The sequence below is a fragment of the Crinia signifera genome, chromosome 6 (genome assembly GCF_055691185.1).
Source record: "Crinia signifera chromosome 6, ASM5569118v1, whole genome shotgun sequence".
Lineage (NCBI taxonomy): Eukaryota > Metazoa > Chordata > Amphibia > Anura > Myobatrachidae > Crinia > Crinia signifera.
This window is the reverse complement of record NC_139222.1, coordinates 273,778,287-273,799,197: the sequence shown is the minus strand read 5'-3', so window position 1 is coordinate 273,799,197 and position 20,911 is coordinate 273,778,287. Positions and strand designations below refer to the sequence as shown.

The 20,911-nt window shown below is 46.4% G+C and overlaps 1 protein-coding gene across 6 annotated transcripts in view; it reads right to left on the bottom strand.

Moving 5' to 3' along the window:
- Positions 1-12,174: 12,174 nt before the first annotated feature.
- KCNIP2 (potassium voltage-gated channel interacting protein 2) overlaps positions 12,175-20,911 on the bottom strand; it is a 294,234-nt gene continuing 285,497 nt past the window's right edge. For all 6 annotated transcript variants that reach the window (XM_083149646.1, XM_083149647.1, XM_083149650.1 and 3 more), the window contains 3 exons: positions 19,581-19,685; positions 18,713-18,775; positions 12,175-17,406 (listed from right to left, as the gene is read on the bottom strand). In XM_083149646.1, coding sequence (XP_083005772.1) covers positions 17,359-17,406; positions 18,713-18,775; positions 19,581-19,685 — 216 coding nt within the window. In that variant the 3' untranslated portion in view covers positions 12,175-17,358. The remainder of the gene's footprint in view (positions 17,407-18,712; positions 18,776-19,580; positions 19,686-20,911) is intronic.

The window sequence follows — 20,911 nt, the reverse complement described above, 5'->3', positions numbered from 1 at the left end:
ACCCTCCCCAGATATATCTATATTTATTAATTAAGCAATATTATATAGACACTATGGGCCAGACTCCAGCCATCTGGTTTCCTTTCTGGAGAATGTAGACTGCTAGTTACATTGCAGGACAGACAGGACACTATTGTATTTTGACAACAGGAGTGTAAAATAGATTGATGCACAGGGAGAGACCAGAAACAGGAGATCTCGCAATGGAGATTACCACTAGCGTCCAGACAAGCAGGAGACCCTGTCACCATTAGCATCCAACGTCATGAGAACAGGGAACTTCAATTCATGTATTTGTGATATAAGGAGAGAGATAGAGTAGACATTCACTCACATTCGCACACAGACACACACGGACAGTCAGCAAGAAACCCATTCAGTGAGTCAGGAGGAGAGATGTGAGCCACGAGCAGGAGAGAGGAACGGAACCTAGAAGCGATGGGCTGGAGTGAGTGAGTAATCATGGTAGATATAAATGTTCAGTTGTTGATAAAGTTATGGAATACTGAAGTCTACAATTTATGTTAGTTTTATAGCAGTCTTAAGTCTGTCAATTGTTTAATGTTGTTTTAGGTAATATAAGCAAGGAGGCGTATATAAATATATATATAATAGCATATACATTAATTACTGTGTTACAATTATTCTGTATGGTTTGTTTGCCTATAAATAAAATCCTCCAATTGGAGCTAAAATTACAAGTCTCGAACTCTCATATTTGGGGAATCAAATTATGACAAGTACTCTGCATATTGTATTGTAAGGTCTATTAGAATATAATTGCAGATGTCAAATATATATGTTATTATATCAATACCAGATATAATAAATATATTTTATATAATATTTCAATCTCAATAACCCTTATTGGGATAAGAGAGATATATGATCCCTAAAATAAAACTCTACACCTGTCTGCTGCCCCTGGGGGTAGTAAGTGCTACATACATAGGATGGGCCATCTGTCACTGTAATAACACTTAGGGGTGATTCAGAACTGCTCACTGTGAGCTGAATTTGCTCCCCGTCCGCTGTTTGGGGTTTGCAGAAGCACAAATATGGGCATGTGCAAACCCCCGGGTTGAACGCCCTTGGCGACTTTCACACTCACCAAAGCATTTGCTCCTGGATGGGTGGGCAGGGGGCGAAAGCAGGGAAATGCCCTCGAAGTCGGCCATCTACAACCACAATAAAAGTCAGTCTTGGCTGACATTTGTTAACGAAGGTGGGCGGGTGGGGGGGGGAATCATTTGATGGTGAGTGACTATCGAATGCTCTCTCTCCCGTGCGGCAGCATGCAAGGGATGCGGTCATTTGGTCTACTGCATTATGGTAGAAAGTCATTAGGTCGAATCCATTAGGTCGACATGCTAAAAGGTCGACATGACTCTAGGTCGACATGGGAAAAGGTCGACATGATTCTAGTTCGAAAGGTCATTAGTTCGACAGGTCATTAGTTCGACATTGTCTATGTCGACATTCACAAGGTCGACATGGAGTTTTTCACTGTTTTTTGAGCCAACATGTGCCGACAGGCGGTATTTCATGCCCTACCATCCACTAGGGCGTGGTGGGACAATAAAATAGTGTGCCGAGCGTAGCGAGGCACCGTGCCCGACGCATTGCGAGCGATGCGAGGGGATGCAGTGCACTTTAAACTGTGTCCATGTCGACTGTGTTGACATTCAGGTAAAAAAACAGTGAAAAACCCCATGTCGACCTTGTGAATGTCGACATAGACAATGTCGAACTAATGACCTTGTCGAACTAATGACCTGTCGAACTAATGACCTTTCGACCTAGAATCATGTCGACCTTTTCCCATGTCGACCTAGAATCATGTCGACCTTTTAGCATGTCGACCTAATGGATTCGACCTAATGACTTTCTACCATAATGCAATAGACCAAATGATCCCAACCCGCATGCAAGGACATGTGTGTTTGAACGCTAGGAAGCAAATATATGCAGCCCAGAGAACATGTCTGAATCAGGCCCATAGTGAATATACGTAATAATCGAACATCCATATTAGTGCAGATGTGATTACAGTAAACTTTATTTTGTACTGTTTCCACTTCAAGTGTATTAAGTTACAGGGGTCAATGATACTAGTCTATTACTCTATTACTCTATTGCAGACATATTGTTCCATTAATACTAATGTCCTGTTACATTTGGGCAGCATGGACGGTGTAATGGTTAGCATTACTGCCTCACAGCACTGAGGTCATGGGTTCTATCCCCACCATGTGTTATATATACAGGGCAGTACTGTACCATACTACGGGGCAGTACGGATGGTGTAATGGTTAGCATTACTGCCTCACAGCGCTGAGGTCATGGGTTCTATCCCCACCATGTGTTATATATACGGGGTTATATATACGGACGGTGTAATGGTTAGCATTACTGTCTCACAGCGCTGAGGTCATGGGTTCTATCCCCACCATGTGTTATATATACTGTCTCACAGCGCTGAGGTCATGGGTTCTATCCCCACCATGTGTTATATATACGGGGCAGTACGGACGGTGTAATGGTTAGCATTACTGTCTCACAGCGCTGAGGTCATGGGTTCTATCCCCACCATGTTTTATATATACGGGGCAGTACGGACGGTGTAATGGTTAGCATTACTGTCTCACAGCGCTGAGGTCATGGGTTCTATCCCCACCATGTGTTATTTCTCTTTCAATGGTCCTGGTGACACAGCTCAACACTGGGATGTAGGAGGGTCCGAAGGAGCCAGGCACCTATCCTAAAGTTTTCAGAGGGTAGGCTCCTCCCCTACTGCATCCCGGACTCTTCAGTTCGTGTTAGGTGCCCACTGGAGTGGGTGCTATCCTAAAGAGCTGCTGGAACAGCTGAAGAAATAGAGTAGTTAGGGGATTTTTATTATTTTATTAATTTTCACTCTAGCTAGGTAGGCACAGTGTGAGGATTCTTCTAGTGAATCCTCACACTGCTAGCGCAGCAGGAGCTGACAGAAACGCGTCCTGTCAGCTCGCTGTGCACAGGGGAGACACTGTCTGGCCTCCCTGTGCAGCGCTTACAGCTTCTTTTAAGAAGCTGCCTGGGCTCCGGAGCGTCCTGAAACCGGCTTCACGCTTAGGTAGGGATCTTGGGGGACAGGCGCTCTGTGATGGCGGCGGCCATTTTTTGCGGAGCTTACACACTGAGCTCCTGTTATGAGAGGACAGCAGTGTTATTACAGGCATGTTCCAAGTGGTCCCCAGCCGAGGGGGAGATACTGGAACTAGGAAATCCTACTAAGGGAGCGGCTGACTTGGGGTGGTTGGCGCCAAAAGTCACAGACCCCGCAGCAGCAGGGACTTGGTCCCTTCCCTCACTCTGTTTTTGGCGCCTTTCAGAACGCTGGCAGCGGAGCTTAGCTGGCTTACAGATCCTGACAGAGTGTTTGGATTTCCTGGGCATCGTTTCCCCGCATCTGAAACCGACAGATAAGTGACTGCGTGCATTAACCCTGTATAAGCGTTGTTGTACATTGTATGCACTGTTTGGGTTACTTGTCATCATGTCTGAGCAACAAGCTGTGGTTTTGGGGGAGGGAGCCCTTATTACACTGAGCGCTTGTAATGTGTGTACACAGAAATTTGTACCTGAGCAGATGGCCAAGGGGGGCTTGTGTATTGCTTGCGCTGCTGTGAGACCCATGGGGAGTGAACCCCAGAGGGCAGAGCAGATTGAACCCGCGTGGGCTAGTGCCCTGGGCAGGTCTGTTAACGCGTTAGTGCAATTGTTGGATAGGCAGAGTGATGTCTTGGTAGAATCTCAGAGACCTATGCCATCATCTCAGCAGTCCTCTGGCTCCTTGCCTCTTACCCAGGCAGATCCTGCCTTCATACAGGTGATGCAGGATACTGCAAAAGGGATCAACAGGTTTAGTGATTTACTAGACAAAATGGATGCTGATACTGTAGGGACCCCTAAGAGGGCTTACTCAGTGCCTTTATTGGTAGATGAAGAGGATGGAGCGTATACTGATAGTAGTCTCTGCTTTCCATCTAAATCAGGAGATAGTTCTGCCTGTGTTTCAACCCCCAGAGGGTTCTAGGAAAAGGGACAAATGGATGTTGTGCGCGCCTTGCGCATTTATGTGGACAGAGTTAAGAGTGTCAGGAAGACTGATACTTTGCTAGTTTTGTATGATGTACACAAAATTGGTTGGCCTGCTTCTAAGCAGTCCATTGCTAGGTGGTTGCGCTCTGTTATAGCGTTTGCATATACTAAGGTTGGTAGGCCTGTACCGGCCAGGATTAATGCGCATACCACCAGGTCAGTCGCCACCTCTTGAGCGGTTCGACATGGGGCAACAGCTGAGCAGGTTTGCAGGGCCGCCACTTGGTCATCTGTTCACACATTTGCCAAATTCTATAGGTTCCATGAGTTCGCGTCGGAGGACGCATCATTCGGGCGTGCAGTGATGAGAGCTGCAGACCTGAGCGTACCCACCCAAAGGACCGGCTCTGGAACGTCCCAATGTGAAGCTGTGTCACCAGGACCATTGAAAGAAAAAAAGGGATTTTTGTAAGAACTTACCGTTCGAATACCTTTCTCTGATATGGTCCTGGTGACACAGCGATCCCTCCCTTACGCTCAGTAAGTATGCCAGTATTCATGATGTTCATGTTAAAATTGGTTAATAAACAGTTATTGTTAAAAAATGTGCATATAATATGTGCAGGCTTTTGTACTGAGTTAATGTATTCCAGTGGCTTTGAAAGATTGAACTGAAGAGTCCAGGGATGCAGTAGGGGAGGAGCCTACCCTCTGAAAACTTTAGGATAGGTGCCTGGCTCCTTCGGACCCTCCTACATCCCAGTGTTGAGCTGTGTCACCAGGACCATATCAGAGAAAGGGATTCGAACGGTAAGTTCTTACAAAAATCCCTTTATATACGGGGCAGTACGGACAGTGTAATGGTTAGCATTACTGTCTCACAGCGCTGAGGTCATGGGTTCTATTCCCACCATGTGTTATATATACGGGGCAGTACGGATGGTGTAATGGTTACCTTACTGCCTCAGCGCTGAGGTCATGGGTTCTATCCCCACCATGTGTTATATATACGGGGCAGCACGGACGGTGTAATGGTTAGCATTACTGCCTCACAGCACTGAGGTCATGGGTTCTATTCCCACCATGTGTTATATATACGGGGCAGCACGGACGGTGTAATGGTTAGCATTACTGCCTCACAGCACTGAGGTCAAGGGTTCTATCCCCACCATGTGTTATATATACAGGGCAGTACTGTACCATACTACGGGGCAGTACGGATGGTGTAATGTTTAGCATTACTGCCTCACAGCGCTGAGGTCATGGGTTCCATTCCCACCATAGCCCCAACTGTGCAGTTTTCTAACAAAAATTAACCCTAGAATGTCTGTGTGTGTACATGTGGTAGGGAATATAGATTGTAAGCTCCACTGGAGCAGGGACTGATATGAATGGTCAAATATTCTCTGTAAAGCGCTGCGGAATATGTGTGCGCTATATAAATGACTGGTAATAATAAAATCATTTACAACGATTGATACTTCAGGGCCAATTCAATTAGCAGCAAGTTGGGTCCTGTGAGCGGTTTACGGGGACAGTGGTGAATTTCCCGGTCAAACTTTGTCCTGTCCTTTCTGATTACCCCATTACTTTGTCTGTGGTAGCACACCTCTAACAATATTTACCAGATGTATGATAAATATCAGTGAACAGGTTCTCTATATTATTATTCAATTAATATGTACATAGTCTTGTTCGATCAATTCCCACACTATGATAACCTCTGCTTCCCACAGCCTAACCCTAACCTTCCCCTCCCACAGCCTAACCTACCTGCATACCACCTCCTGCCTGCATACCACCTCCTGCCTGCATACCCTCCTCCTACCTGCATACCACCTCCTGCCTGCATACCACCTCCTGCCTGCATACCCTCCTCCTGCCTGCATACCACCTCCTGCCTGCATACCACCTCCTTCCTGCATACCAACCCCTGCCGGCATACCAACCCCTGCCGGCACACCACCACCTGCCTGCATACCACCCCCTGCCTGCATACCACCTCCTGCCTGCATACCCTCCTCCTGCCTGCATACCACCTCCTGCCTGCATACCACCCCCTTCCTGCATACCAACCCCTGCCTGCATACCAACCCCTGCCTGCATACCACCCCCTGCCTGCATACCACCCCCTGTCTGCATACCACCCCCTGCCTGCATACCCTCCTCCTGCCTGCATACCACCTCCTGCCTGCATACCACCTCCTTCCTGCATACCAACCCCTGCCAGCATACCAACCCCTGCCGGCATACCACCACCTGCCTGCATACCCACCACCTGCCTGCATACCACCTCCTGCCTGCATACCCTCCTCCTGCCTGCATACCACCTCCTTCCTGCATACCAACCCCTGCCTGCATACCAACCCCTGCCTGCATACCACCCCCTGCCTGCATACCACCTCCTGCCTGCATACCACCTCCTTCCTGCATACCACCAACTGCCTGCACACCAACTCCTGCCTACATACCACCCCCTGCCTGCATACCACCTCCCTACCTGCATACCACCCCCTGCCTGCACACCAACTCCTGCCTACATACCACCCCCTGCCTGCATACCAGCTCTTTCCTGCATACCACCCCCTGCCTGCATACCACCCCCTGCCTGCATACCAACCCCTGCCTGCATACCACCCCCTGCCTGCATACCACCCCCTGTCTGCATACCACCCCCTGCCTGCATACCCTCCTCCTGCCTGCATACCACCTCCTGCCTGCATACCACCTCCTTCCTGCATACCAACCCCTGCCAGCATACCAACCCCTGCCGGCATACCACCACCTGCCTGCATACCCACCACCTGCCTGCATACCACCTCCTGCCTGCATACCCTCCTCCTGCCTGCATACCACCTCCTTCCTGCATACCAACCCCTGCCTGCATACCAACCCCTGCCTGCATACCACCCCCTGCCTGCATACCACCTCCTGCCTGCATACCACCTCCTTCCTGCATACCACCAACTGCCTGCACACCAACTCCTGCCTACATACCACCCCCTGCCTGCATACCACCTCCCTACCTGCATACCACCCCCTGCCTGCACACCAACTCCTGCCTACATACCACCCCCTGCCTGCATACCAGCTCTTTCCTGCATACCACCCCCTGCCTGCATACCACCCCCTGCCTGCATACCACCTCCTGCCTACATACCACCCCTGCCTGCATACCACCCCTGCCTGCATACCACCTCCTGCCTACATACCACCCCTGCCTGCATACCACCAGCTGCCTGCATACCACCTCCTGCCTACATACCACCCCTGCCTGCATACCACCTCCTGCCTGCATACCACCCCTGCCTGCATACCACCTCCTGCCTGCATACCACCTCCTGCCGGCATACCATCCCCTGCCTGCATACCACCTCCTGCCTGCATACCACCTCCTGCCTGCATACCACCTCCTGCCTACATACCACCTCCTGCCTGCATACCACCTCCTGCCTGCATACCACATCCTGCCTGCATACCACCTCCTGCCTGCATACTACCTCCTGCCTGCATACCACCCCTGCCTGCATACCACCCCATACCTGTATAGATACCACCCATGCCTGCATACCACAGCCTGTCTGCACACCACCTCATGCCAACATACCACCACCTGCCTGCATACCACCCTCTGCCTGCACACCACCTCCTGCCTACATACCACCCCCTGCCTGCATACCACCTCCTTCCTGCATACCACCCCCTGCCTGCATACCACCTCCTGCCTGCACACAACTCTATGCCTGCGTGCCACCCCCTGCCTGCATACCACCTTCTGCCTACATACAACCCCCTGCCTGCATATCTCATCCTGCCTGAATACCACCCCCTGCCTGCATACCACCTCCTGTCTGCAATCTACCTCCTGCCTGCACACCACCCCTGCCTGCATACCACCCCTGCCTGCATACCACCCCCTGCCTGCCTACCACCTTCTTCCTGCATAACGCCTCCTGCCACCACCTCCTTCCTGCCCTTCCCTCCCATAAACGCCTCTGCCTGTCAATCGAATATAGAGAAACTGTGAATAGCATGTGTGACCCCAGCTGAATCAGCCCTATAACCCTTACAAGTGAGACTAGTATAAAAGCAGATTTCTTTTGAGTGTTATTTAAACCAGAAATAAAAATGAACGTGAAGCTCACCACAAAAACATATCGATCTGTACCCAGGCGGCCGTCCTCAGATTCACCAACAGTTGTTTTAATCAGTGGATGAATCATTCTTAGTTCTAAAACAGTAGATCAAAAGTTCCAGAAAGGCCTCATTGCCGAGGCCCAGGGAAGAACATAAGAGATACAGGGGGCTCTATCTATCAAAGCCGCCTGCTGATCCAACAGCTCTAATCAAAGAAACAAACAGGGAGGAAAGAAACGGTTATTATTTTATGTAGTTAAGAGATGGTGAGAGTGCCGGCATCAATCACACTGCTGCAACCTTCCCCGGTATACAATGGACAACCAGAGAATCAGAAACACATTGCAGCACAGATCAAACACATTCCTTCTCTAGAGACGAAATATAGATATATCAAGTCCGCTGTGTTCTGCAACTTATGGAATAACTTTCATCTTTTATTCCTAAAACTACAAATGTATCTTTAGAAACAACTTTAATGCCTGCTGAATCCCCTCTCATTAGCACCGAGTTAAGCCTCCCATATATTACTGCGACTCCTCCCTGTGAAGAAGTAGCAGCCGATAGCCCCTGAGCCGCCCCAGGACCCTTACGAGGATCACATGCAATATCTCCTTTTGCATGTGGCGTATCGCATGTGACCCCATTCCCCCGCTGCCGGGAGGCTGGCCGGGTTGAAGGTCCGACATGCAGCAGGTCCGACTTTCGACTCCGATCCAACGCGCATCTATCGAATGTCAAACACATCCGAATTGGGAAATTTTCACCCGATTTTTTGTCCCAAACCGTCAGAATCGGGTGCAAAGTGGCCAAATCGGACAGCTTTACAGGAGGTTTAAAGCCAAAAGACATAAATAGGGATATTTACTAAGATTCAATCCAATTTGCCGGGATTTGCGCAGCTGCTATTTTATGAAAGGGCGAATTCAAGTTGGCGCTTTTACAAACAGCAAGCTCAGCCCAATTGGCCTGTATGAATGAATAGACATCGATAGATCGCCAAATTTATGAACGGATTCGGTCTTGAATTCAGCTCAAATTTGAATGGAAACTACGGCACCTTTTCCATTCGTATTTGCAGAAGCATGACTGTCAGTGAGATCCGTGCTTACGTCTCTGTGTAAAAAATAAAAATAAAATGGTGTGCACCCCCCTCCCCCCAGCATAATCAGCCCCGGGCTCTTTCCCCTGTATTTCCGAAACCAGCGTCGGACTTTTGGACCGGACCAGGTTCCAAAAAAAGTAGGTGTATATTTTAAACCTGTACCAGGCTCCAACAGTCAGCAGGGTAGTGCCATGGCTGGAGGACACTTTTTATGTAAGGTAGTGGTGCCCCCAATAATTGAACCTCCAACAGGCCACCCAGGGCTGTCCCCGGTACCACCCAGGGCTATCCCCGGTACCCCCAGGTGGTTGATGCACGGTTGATAGTATTGTGTAAATATTAGAAATAACTTTCTTGCACGCGGGGCACTAAATACCGCATAAATTTTAATTTTATTTACATACACAGGAGCGGATCCAGGATAAAATGATAGGGGGGGCACCATGATAAAAGAGGGTTTAGGTGGGGGAGGGGCGGTGTTAGTGGTGCCAGTGTACATGCTAAGAGAGAGGGTGGGAATGGGATTAAAAATAGGCCCTGGCATTTAAAATATGCAGGCCCACCATGGTGACAAAAGTGAAGGATGTAGTTGTGCGCATACCGAAGGCGCGCTCCGGGAAAGGGGGTGTGGCCACTCAACAGGGGGCATGTCCTTGAGTTTATTGTACAACACCATATACATCTTCTACACATTATGCAACAAAATACTAGACCCCATTATACTCGCCCCTTACACATGATGCCAAATGGAATGAGCCAAAATTCACATAATGCCACATGTATTGAGCCAAAATTCAAATAATGCCATATGGATTGTGTCAAAATTCACATGATGCCACACGGATTGTGTCAAAATTCACATAATGCCACACGGATTGAGCCAAAATTCACATAAGGCCACACGGATTGAGCCAAAATTCACATAATGCCACATATGTCCATTATGTATTATGCCAAACACCATAATGCCTATTAAAAATTATGCTACATAAGTGCTGCTTATCTAAATGCTCATTGCCAAGGGTTCCATGCTCATTGCCAGAGGTTCCATGCTCGTTGTCATGTGGGATTACATGCTCATTGCCAAGGGGGAATACATGCTCGCGGTAAATGGGGGACAGCCGCCACCAGGCAGAAGTGATAGCCACTGACAGTGGCAGAGCCTGGCTGTATTCAGAGCACTGCAGGTCCCGGCTATTTGAAATAAAACCCCTTTCACACCAGAAAATGCATTCCCGGGTAGGCCCCTTTTACACCAGCCTAGTCCCTGCATTTTCTGGTGTGAGGGGGAGAGAAAACCACCCCTCCCCTGTTTAACCAGTTATCTAATTTAACCGGCTATATCTCTGGTACCAACTGACCCATTTACATGAGACAAGTATCATATTGAAGAACTTTTGAGTGGTCTTTGAATGATTTTGATCCAGTGAAGCTGGAACGTTTGGTTCCAGAGTAATCTGCCCTCAAAGAACATGAACAGCCATGTAATTACATTTCAAAAATAAAAAAATCGGTTTACACGCACTATCTCTGGATATGGTCGATATGGACCAGCCTGGTATCATATTGAAGGCCCAGAGATGAGATCAACCACAAGCTCCTGTGATGCCAGGGGGGGAACTGGCAGCCGTCGGAACCGGGTTGGGTTTCGGAATTAACGGGTCCCATATTATCCTATGGGGAAAAACGTTACAGCTTTGCAAGGCGATATCTCCGGTTCCCGGGGGGCTAGAGACACGGGGCTGGGCTCGTTGGAAAGCCCTGGTCCTCAGCTACAAAATAAAATGACAGGGGGGCACGTGCTCAGGTGTCCCCCCCTGAATCCACCAATGTACATACATGCACACTCACAAACATTCTTCTACTCACCGATGTTCCCTGGTAGATCTAGTAGAAATCCGTGAGCTGTCGGAAAAAAAACTATACTCACCTAGATCTAGTTTACAAGTAGGCATCCACAGGGTTAAAAAAGAAAAGCAAACCCAGACCACCGGACTGAGGAGCAGCATGTGCATGATGTCAGTCAATAGATAACTCCTCAGCCAATCATCTGCGAGCTCCAGAGGAGCTATGCACATGATTGGCTGTTTGCATCCCATAGAAGCCTATATTATGCTGATAACAAATCAGCTTGACCGCAAAGTAAATGGAAGGGGATACCTTTAATCAACTTTGCGGTTAGGCTGATTTGCTGGTTCCCATCATAAGAGCCAATGGTATTTAATCACTGCTACTACCAATAATTAAAAGGCAACATTGTCTACTCTCTAATTATCAGTGCTTAGCAGCCACCACTGGTTTGTTACCAATGGTTGATGTTTTTTTTAATGGATGGTGGAGACCTGATAAGTAGCAAACTTTTTTTATCTATCTGGTGTGATACAAAGCCCCACCCACACCCATGCTGGACCCACATAGCCTAACCCTCATTCCCTCATTGGTCGACTGCCACCCATTAAGTCCCCGCCTCCTACTCAGCAGCTGCACCGATGCCTGTTGATGTTGTAAAGGCCCAGGCCCATTGTTGGTGGGGCTCTCCTATTTGAACTTTGAACCCCTCCTCTGGGGCCGCCACTATCTAATGCTAAACCGGTTGTAAATGTCAACACTACGACAGTGTCAACATTCGTTAGTTTGCAGATGTCGTCAATAATGGCGTCAACATTTTAACCATGTCGACATTATCTCTGTTGTGAATGGAGACATTCTGACATACTGTACCTGAACAAGAACCACCAGATCTTCATCATCGATGGCAATGCCATCAACCATCAATGGCAAACCATCGAAAGTGAATACTTAATTACATTTTTAGATTTCATTGAATAACGACACGAAGGGCAGGTCTTGTGCATAGCAATCTTGGTATTTATTTTTGTTTTTGTACAAAATATACATATCTGAAATGCAAAGCTATTATAGGCTAACTAACCAGACGTAGTAGGGTACAGTGAGTTCATCCTCTATATACACAGCTCATGCGATAATAAGTGAGGTTTTGTTTTTATATTGTATTCCTATGTTTAGGTCAGTGCGGTTTTGCTTCCATAATGACGATGAAACAGGCATTCAGACAGCGGAACACGATGAAGAGAAGTCTGACGGAACATTCCTCCAAGTCAGGTGTCATGAGGTTAATGCAAACTGTCAGTCAAGTACATGTCATACTGGAGGACCTGTCACTCACTGGAGACTCCTCCTCCCGATGTCAATTCGTGGAAGCTTGCTGGAGAGCTGTAGGTATTCTCTTCAGTTCCAGCAGTGGGATATTGCTAATTGTGGTTCTCAGCTGTCATATACACTGGCTGAGGTACAAGCAGCATATATATTCTCAGTTTCCTAGTGCATGCTACTAATTCATCTTTACAATTTTTTTTTATTTTATTTTTTTTCTCCATTTTCCCACCACATATAAAATAACACAAAGGGTCTCCATTAAAATTTCTACGTTTTGGAAGATTATTGCACTTTCGAAAGAAAAAATAAATAATAAAAATGTGCATAGGAATTCTAGATCATTTAATATGCGCCGCCCTAGCGTCTGCTGGTCCCGAGGAAATGTCACTTTACGGTACATTCTCTGGCATTAGATAGGTCAAATGCAAGTCATGTGACACAAATCTAGGGTAGGTGATTTACAGGTTTATCTGATCTATATGGTCAGGTGATCTACGACACTGTATATTGGCGTGACGCATCTTCTAGTATCTGCTGGTATTACAGATTGTTGGAGATTTTCTGCCCTCCCTACATGTGTTATATAAAATCTGCCGACTTTCTCATCCTCGAAGACCAAAGGAAGAGTTAGGTAATATGTGAACAATTTAAATACATAAGGCGTTTAAGTAATGCTAGATACTTAAGTTGCAGATACACCAAGCAGTGACGTAACTAAAATTTGTGAGTGCCCCAAAAAAAGTTCAATGCCACCCCCCTTCACCGCTAATAGGACCGCCGCCATATCCAGGTCTGTTGCTGCCAGGCTGCTGGGCCCAGCGGATCTTCCAGTCTACGGTCCCAGCTCTCCTCCAGAGACAATGAAAAATGTCCCTTGCAAAATGGCCGCTAACTCGCAGCAGATAGTCATTAAGGATACAAGAGGAGGCTGCCGCCTTCTCTAGCATCCTCAATAACTGTCTGCTGTGAGGGAGTGGCCATTTTGTGTGGGGCGTTTATAATGGCAAAAGGAGGAGCGACAGGACCGCAGACAGGAAGAACTGCTGTTCACGGTGGGCCGGCAGAGGAGCAGCAACAGACCCGGCCACAGGGGCAGTCCCGTTAGGGGAGCAGCAATAGGCTCCCAGCAACCAAACTTACCAAGCCACCGCGGGGTCTGCGGAGCTATTGTTACGCCACTGCTTACGTGGAATTTGCTAATCCTTTATAAGAAAAGGCTCCTCACCTCTATGGGGGGGGGGATATAAGTGCAGTGAACATTGGTGGCCACTAGATAGCGCCAGTTGGAATAAGCTGGCGCTGTGGGAAGAAATGCTAATACATAAATAATACTGTGTACACTATGGGGGATAATTATCACACATGGATCATTGTACGTAAACAATCGGTCATTTTCCTATTGACGTGAGCTGGTGAGATATCACAGATCATCTAGTGCAAGGGTCAATATTATGGGGACAGTTACGTTCTGGACAAACCCCCAGTATAATGTACAGAATGGTTCATACAGATCGCCAGCGGATGGCGTAGATGCGGAGCTCTTCTACTGAGTAGGCGCCAACCACCGGCGGCTAAAACTATCTGTGGGTCATTATAGCATACTCTGTTACCATCCATGGATCGTGACGCCATCTACATCGCCGCTGGCAACCATCAACTGGCACACAAGTAAATAATATAAACATATAAAAGTTAAACTTTTTACTTAAGTATAAAACATTCCAGTATATTTTCTGGCTACGGGGTGGCCAAAAATGTCTCTGTGTGTGTGTGTGGCCCCTGTAGTTTTTGTAGATCTCAGGGAATCTAGTTCAACCTGAGAGGCTCTAAGACAAACGCTAATCTAACAGCACTAACCATTGGCAGTTTCAGAGGGGCGGGGCCGCAGCACTGTCCAAAATTCAAATTGGAGAGCCACACCCACTGCCAGTAAGTCGGTTTAGAATGACAGTTGGTGGCAGTGGGTGTGGCTCTCTTATTTGAAAGAGAACTGCGATGCAGCCTGAAGCCTCCGCTGGCGATTCTGACTAGCTTTCAGTTCGAATATATAGTCAAAATCGAATCAAATAGACATAGAACGGGTTTCAACCACACTGGATATTCAATTACCGATTCACTCCCGATGTGTGGCCTTGCGGTATTGAAATCAACTAGAAAAAAAGACTGTGCAGGCAAGACTATATAGGACAGACCTATATTACATAGTCAAAATCAAATGCATACCTCCCAACTGTCCCGTTTACCAAGGGAACATTCCAGTTTTTGGGGACGTTCCTGCGGCCACCTGGGGCCAGCAGTGTCCGACAGCGGGGTCAGCTGGGAGTAACGCTGTGCGCATGCGTCTATTCCCCGCAGGCAGGGTTGTAGCAGTGGCAAAATGAGGCGTGGCCTCGCACGAGTGATGTGTTTGAAGGCCACACCCCTCACCGCGAGGCCATGCCCCCAAATTTCAGGCATGCCCGAAGATCCCGCTGGACCACCAATGGAAGTTGGGAGGTATGAAATGTGATTCGATCGAGTCGGGATTGAATACCAAGGCAATTGCACCGCGCGTACACCCCTTAAGTATCCAAATCCAGAGTGACAAGATCCTAGAACAACCAAATGAATCTGCCCACAGTGCATCATCCACCTACAACTCATTTGGAAAGGGGCTGATGAGTCAAAAAAAAGGACAAATGTTGCAAAACACATGGACAAGTTATGCATGAAACATGTGACGTACTATTCAATCAAATGTCATTCTGAAACCTCCATTTTAAACATTTCTAGAAGACGTCTAGAAAGACGTCATGAACACATTACAGGGTCTCACTTTGTCTGCTCTCAAGCCACGCAAATTCATTTTATTTATGTCTTTCCTATTCACTAACATTATATGTAAAGGCACTGTTCCCATATGTGTTTTCATGCTGTTTAAGCATATAAGTACTGGTCTTATCTACACCCAATCAGAAAATAGCTTTAATCTTCTGGTGCAAATTAGGCAGTGAAAGCGAGTCTCTCATTGGCTGCAACATCTAAGTGCACATTATAGTAAATAAGATACTGTCAGTAAGTACAAATGTAATGGTCCATACTTGGGAGAGACCACACATCACTGCTCGGTGTGGGAGGGACACCACACAGGGGGAACTAAATGTCCTAAGGTGGATGTTTCTTTGAATAGGAAGTTTTACTTTCCCTTCTGTACAGTATTATCAAAGAGGTAACACAGAATACAGATGTGTGCATAACTATGTAACACTTCTCAAAAATGTACGTTTCGCACTCTAATCAACTTTTTCCTTCTAGTCCAACTTTGTTATAAAGGATGGAGGGGTGGAGATTTGCAGGTCTATATAAATTGGGCATATGTGTGCGTCTGTGTATATATACATTTATATTGGCAGGGACAGCATAGTTCCACATGAAGTGAATGTGGAGCAGTAGGATCAGAGCTTAGAGCAATACCGGGATTTCGTACTGATTCTAGTTAGGTCCAGTCCAGGTTTTCCTAAAGATCTGCTAGAATCATGGTTTGGCTAATTAACATCACCTGTGGTTTCATGATAAAAGTCTGTCCGGAGCAGAGGTTCAGGGTTCCCAATGCCTGTTAGTGGCTGAGCAATAGGATTGGGGGTGTGGGGACTATGCTAGGGACCCTGGAGTGTGGTATCCACATTGTAAAGCCTGTATATTGTTTGCAGAAGACCTGCCATGCTGTAAGCTGTGATTTGCCAAGCTGTCAAACCTGTATGCTGTCTATCTGTTACGAATAAAATAAAACAACTTCCTTTACATCCAGTATATGTAATCTTTGTCACAATATATATAGAAAATAGTATAGGAGTGCACTCACCTGTCTTGTAGATGAGTTTAAAACTTCAAGGTTTTAATGATACGAGGTTAAAAAATCATACCAACGTTTCGCTCGTACCTGAAGACTCCAGGTACGAGCGAAACGTCAGTATGACTTTTGAACCTTGTAAACTCGTCTACAAGACTTGTGAGTGTTCAGCCCCATACACACTTGGTGATATTGTGAACAATATCACTCAGAAAGAGATTTTCAACCCTGGAAAGCAAAGGGAGGTAACCCATAGTTCACCTACTGATCTGGGACCATAAATCCCAGTATTGTCATTTAATCATAGACTGGAAGGGCAACTTGGAAATTGTTCCATTTTAGATCCACTGTTTGCATTTCCCAATAAGGGAACATTTCCTACTCAAAAACCCAATGGAAAATGATTATGCTTTAAATAATATGATGATTACTACTATACGTTATATGAAACAGTCCTCTGTAAGGTTGGCCAAAATCCATCTTTTCTCCTTGGTTCATGGTAAACTGAGTGTGTATCTAGTCATTTAGTTGAGGTATATTTTGAAGGTCGTGATGATCAACAATTAAACATAATAAAACATACAGCAGTAAATCATGCGTAATATGATAACTCAATAGCAATGCAGTAATACTTTCATTGTTCTCTGAAACCGAAAAAAAAAAAAAAACAAGATTCATGTAAAGTCTCCCTGGTTTTTGGATGTCAGCAGAAAGTTTGTTTCACTCCGGAATATGTTCAACACAGGTCCCAAGATCTCTAACAAACTGATATCCAAGTTAGATGTGGCGAAGTTCCAGACGGATACTCTAGGTGGCGGTGTAGAAGCGTCATCAGGTAAGAGCCTTGGAATATTCATTTGAGGGACTTCTTTATGCTTTTCTGTTTATTTCTGTATATATTTTTACAATGACCGGGATATCATACAGAGAATAGGTTTGCATTAGACACACTGTTCTGTAATTGTGCGGTCAGAAGCATGTCCATTCAAAAGTGGAATCTCAAGTAATCTTCTGATCTCAGCAGTCACTAAATTACATTGTCAAATAGCTGCATGGATCTCATGATATTTTCATCCTGCAGGAGAAATAATAGTTATTGTAGAGACCACAAATCAATTTTTCATCTACCACTCGGAATATGGACCCATGGAAGGTGGGCAACTCTCCCGCATTGTAGCAAAAGCCCCCGCTCCCCCCCTTTCCCGCTGTAAAAATTTCTGAATTTTGCGGGTCCGCGGGGAGGGGCTAAAATGACACGAATCACGGCATTTTGCATCATTTTAGCCCCTCCCCCCAGCCACAGACCCGTGAATTAATGCAGCTGCCAGCCGTGGGGGCGGGGCATGGTGACGGCAGCCCCGCCCCCAAAAAGATGCCTCATCCAGCCCCCCCTTTCACTCCTCTCCTTTTAAAAAGTCGGCATGCATGGTTAAATATCCATTCGCAGTCCCCGCGTGAGGACACATGCCGCGAGGGGGGGCGGGCATACCACCGTTACAGGGACTGTAAAGACTTAAGGAATCAACTAGAATAACCCCCTATATGTCTTAAAGTTAAAACAAGTAAAAAAACAAAAAAACAAAACAAATAAATAGTTGCTCGGGCTGCAAAATCGCAGGCCAGCAAACAGGGCTGAATTAGCCTCTTTGCATGGTGCAGCAGTAGTGGAACTAACATTCTGGGGTTTTTCTATAGAATACAACATCACCAATCTCTTTGGCAAGAGAATGTAGAAGGTAAGCAGGGCCCTCCCTCCTCATGTGTCTTTCTTAGAATATATATATATATATCTCTGCCAGGGTTACCTACCCTCCCAGAATGGACGCCCAGACCCCGGTACACAGCTCCCCATCGTGGCCAGCGCAGCATTTAAAAACTGCGATTCGGCACTTTTTGGGAGATGGGCGTGGCCAATTATGCAAATTGTGTCATTTTAGGATTTACAGTACTGGGGGCGGAGCTTGATATCTTTTTTAGCTGATATTTTGCACTTCTCTCACAGAGATGTTGGCACTCGAAGGGTTCATTCAAGGGCGTAACTAACATAGGTGCAGGGGGTGCAGCTGGTATGGGGAACAGAGCCCAGAGCTGAGAGGGGCCCACTTTGCCTGTCAAAGTACTGTACCTTGTGCTGCATACATTTTTCAGCATTAAGGGATAAATAGGGGCCCTTACAAACTTTTGCTATGGGGCCCACATGTATCTAGTTCCGCCACTGGGTTCATTGTTTGTTTTTGCTCATTTATGTATTGTTAAGCGCTGCGGAACCCATTTGGCGCCATATAACGATAATGCAGTTGAAAAATGATAGGAGCTGATTGGTTGGTAGTTTATCTCTCTCCTTGTGATTTCTTTCTGAATCCCCAATTCATTTTTTTTACCTTCTGACACGATTCAATGAATTCTTCAATTGTGACTACGCCATCTTTATTTTTATCCATTTTCTAAAAAAAAACACACAAAAAAAACAACGGTAAATGTAGGCACAGAGTACAGGGTTTTTTTGTTATTTCTTTGAGGAATATGCTGGTTCCGAATCACAACATCCGGGCTGAGGCGCTAATTGAATTGCTCATTTACGTCATTCTGTACAAGAAGCGTATTTACAAATTTACAAATAACTGTCAGTCTCTTGCGCCTTTGTACTGTAAGGGGCCCATTTACAGGCGGAATATTACCGCCCACGATCACATTGTAAAATTAGATCCTATCACCTGCATGTACCATCCTCCAGGCGCAGGGAGAGGGCTCCGAAAGAAGTCCGTCCCTGCAATGTCCTGAGCCGAAAGCTGGGGGGGGGCTGCGCATGTGCGTTAGTGCTGACCCCCACAGACCCCGCTGACCGCACTCACCCGGCGGCAGTGCAATCCGTAGCCCATAGGCTACAATGGGCTACCACCATCTCAGAATGGCGGTAGCCCAAGGTTGCGAATCACTGCTGCCCGATGTTGATACATCGGGCAGCATCGCATCCCCCATAGAAACCTATGGGGGAGGTGGCCGGCGGCGGTGCAGGGGGGTTCTTAGCAGGGATCGGAGATACATTTCGATACATTTGGGTGATACTTAATATTTGCGGAAGGCCGGACCGAGTACCTCCCGCCCCCCTCACCCCGCCCTGCTCAGTCCTTCTACCAGGTATGTGACAGAGAGCAAGACCTTTAAAGTGGTCTTACCAGGAAGCATTAGGAAACACCTGTCACAAATAGACATGTACGGATATGTGAGGCAGAAAAGTTAATAATTCACCTGAAAAAAGTTCTCCACGTGCTCCCGGGGGGCCTCCTCTCGCATGTTGGGGTACGTATACTTGCCCATCATGTCGTATATAGATTTCATGATGTCCATCATCTCCTACACAGAGATAAGCACGGCACATTATTACCGGAGGTCACATACGGTATAGCTGCCAGGTGGATGTTAGGGCACGGCTCTCCTAGGCTTCAGAAGGAAGACTAGAATGGTGGTTATTGGGTATACGGTCGTATTATTGACCACACTTAAACATAGAAACATAGAAACATAGAATTTGACGGCAGATAAGAACCACTTGGCCCATCTAGTCTGCCCCTTTTTTAAACATGTTACCTCAAACCATATTTGATCCTTTTGTTTTATAAGGATATCAATATGCCTATCCCAAGCATGTTTAAATTGTACTACTGTATTTGCCTCTACCACCTCTGATGGGAGGCTATTCCACTTATCTACTACTCTTTCTGTGAAGTAATTCTTCCTCACATTTCCCCTGAATCTTCCTCCCTCTAGTTTCAGTGCATGTCCTCGTGTTCTGTTGCTCCTCTTCCTGTGAAGAATGTCTCCCACCTGTACCTTGTTAAAACCCTTGATATATTTGAAAGTTTCTATCATGTCCCCCCTTTCCCTTCTCTGCTCTAAAGTATACATATTAAGATCTTTTAGTCTTTCCTGTTATGCTTTGTGATGTACTGTAGGCCATGCACCATTTTAGTTGCCCTTCTTTGTACAGTCTCTAATGTATTTATATCCTTCTGGAGATATGGCCTCCAGAACTGAACACAATACTCTAGATAAGGTCGTACCAATGACCTATACAGTGGCATTATTACTTCTTTCTTTCTACTGCTGATACCTCTCCCTGTGCAACCAAGCATCTGACTTGCCTTCTTCATTGCTTTGTTACATTGCCTACCTGCCTTTAAGTCCCCTGAAATAGTGACACCTAGATCCCTCTCTTCCTCAGTAGTTTCCATTATAGTGCCATTTATACTATATTTAGTCTTTGGATTTTTGCAACCCAAGTGCATGATTTTGCATTTTTTGGCATTAAACTGTAGTTGCCATGCTCTTGACCATTCCTCTAATCTACCTAGATCATCAATCATTTGTTTTACCCCTCCTGGTGTGTCTGCCCTGTTGCATACCTTTGTGTCATCTGCAAAAAGGCACATTTTACCCTCAATTCCATTTGCAATATCTCCAATAAAGATATTAAAAAGCACTGGTCCAAGTACAGATCCCTGGGGTACTTCACTTGTAACCTTTCCCTCCTTTGACTGTACTCCGTTTACTACAACTCTCTGTTTTCTGTCCTGCAACCA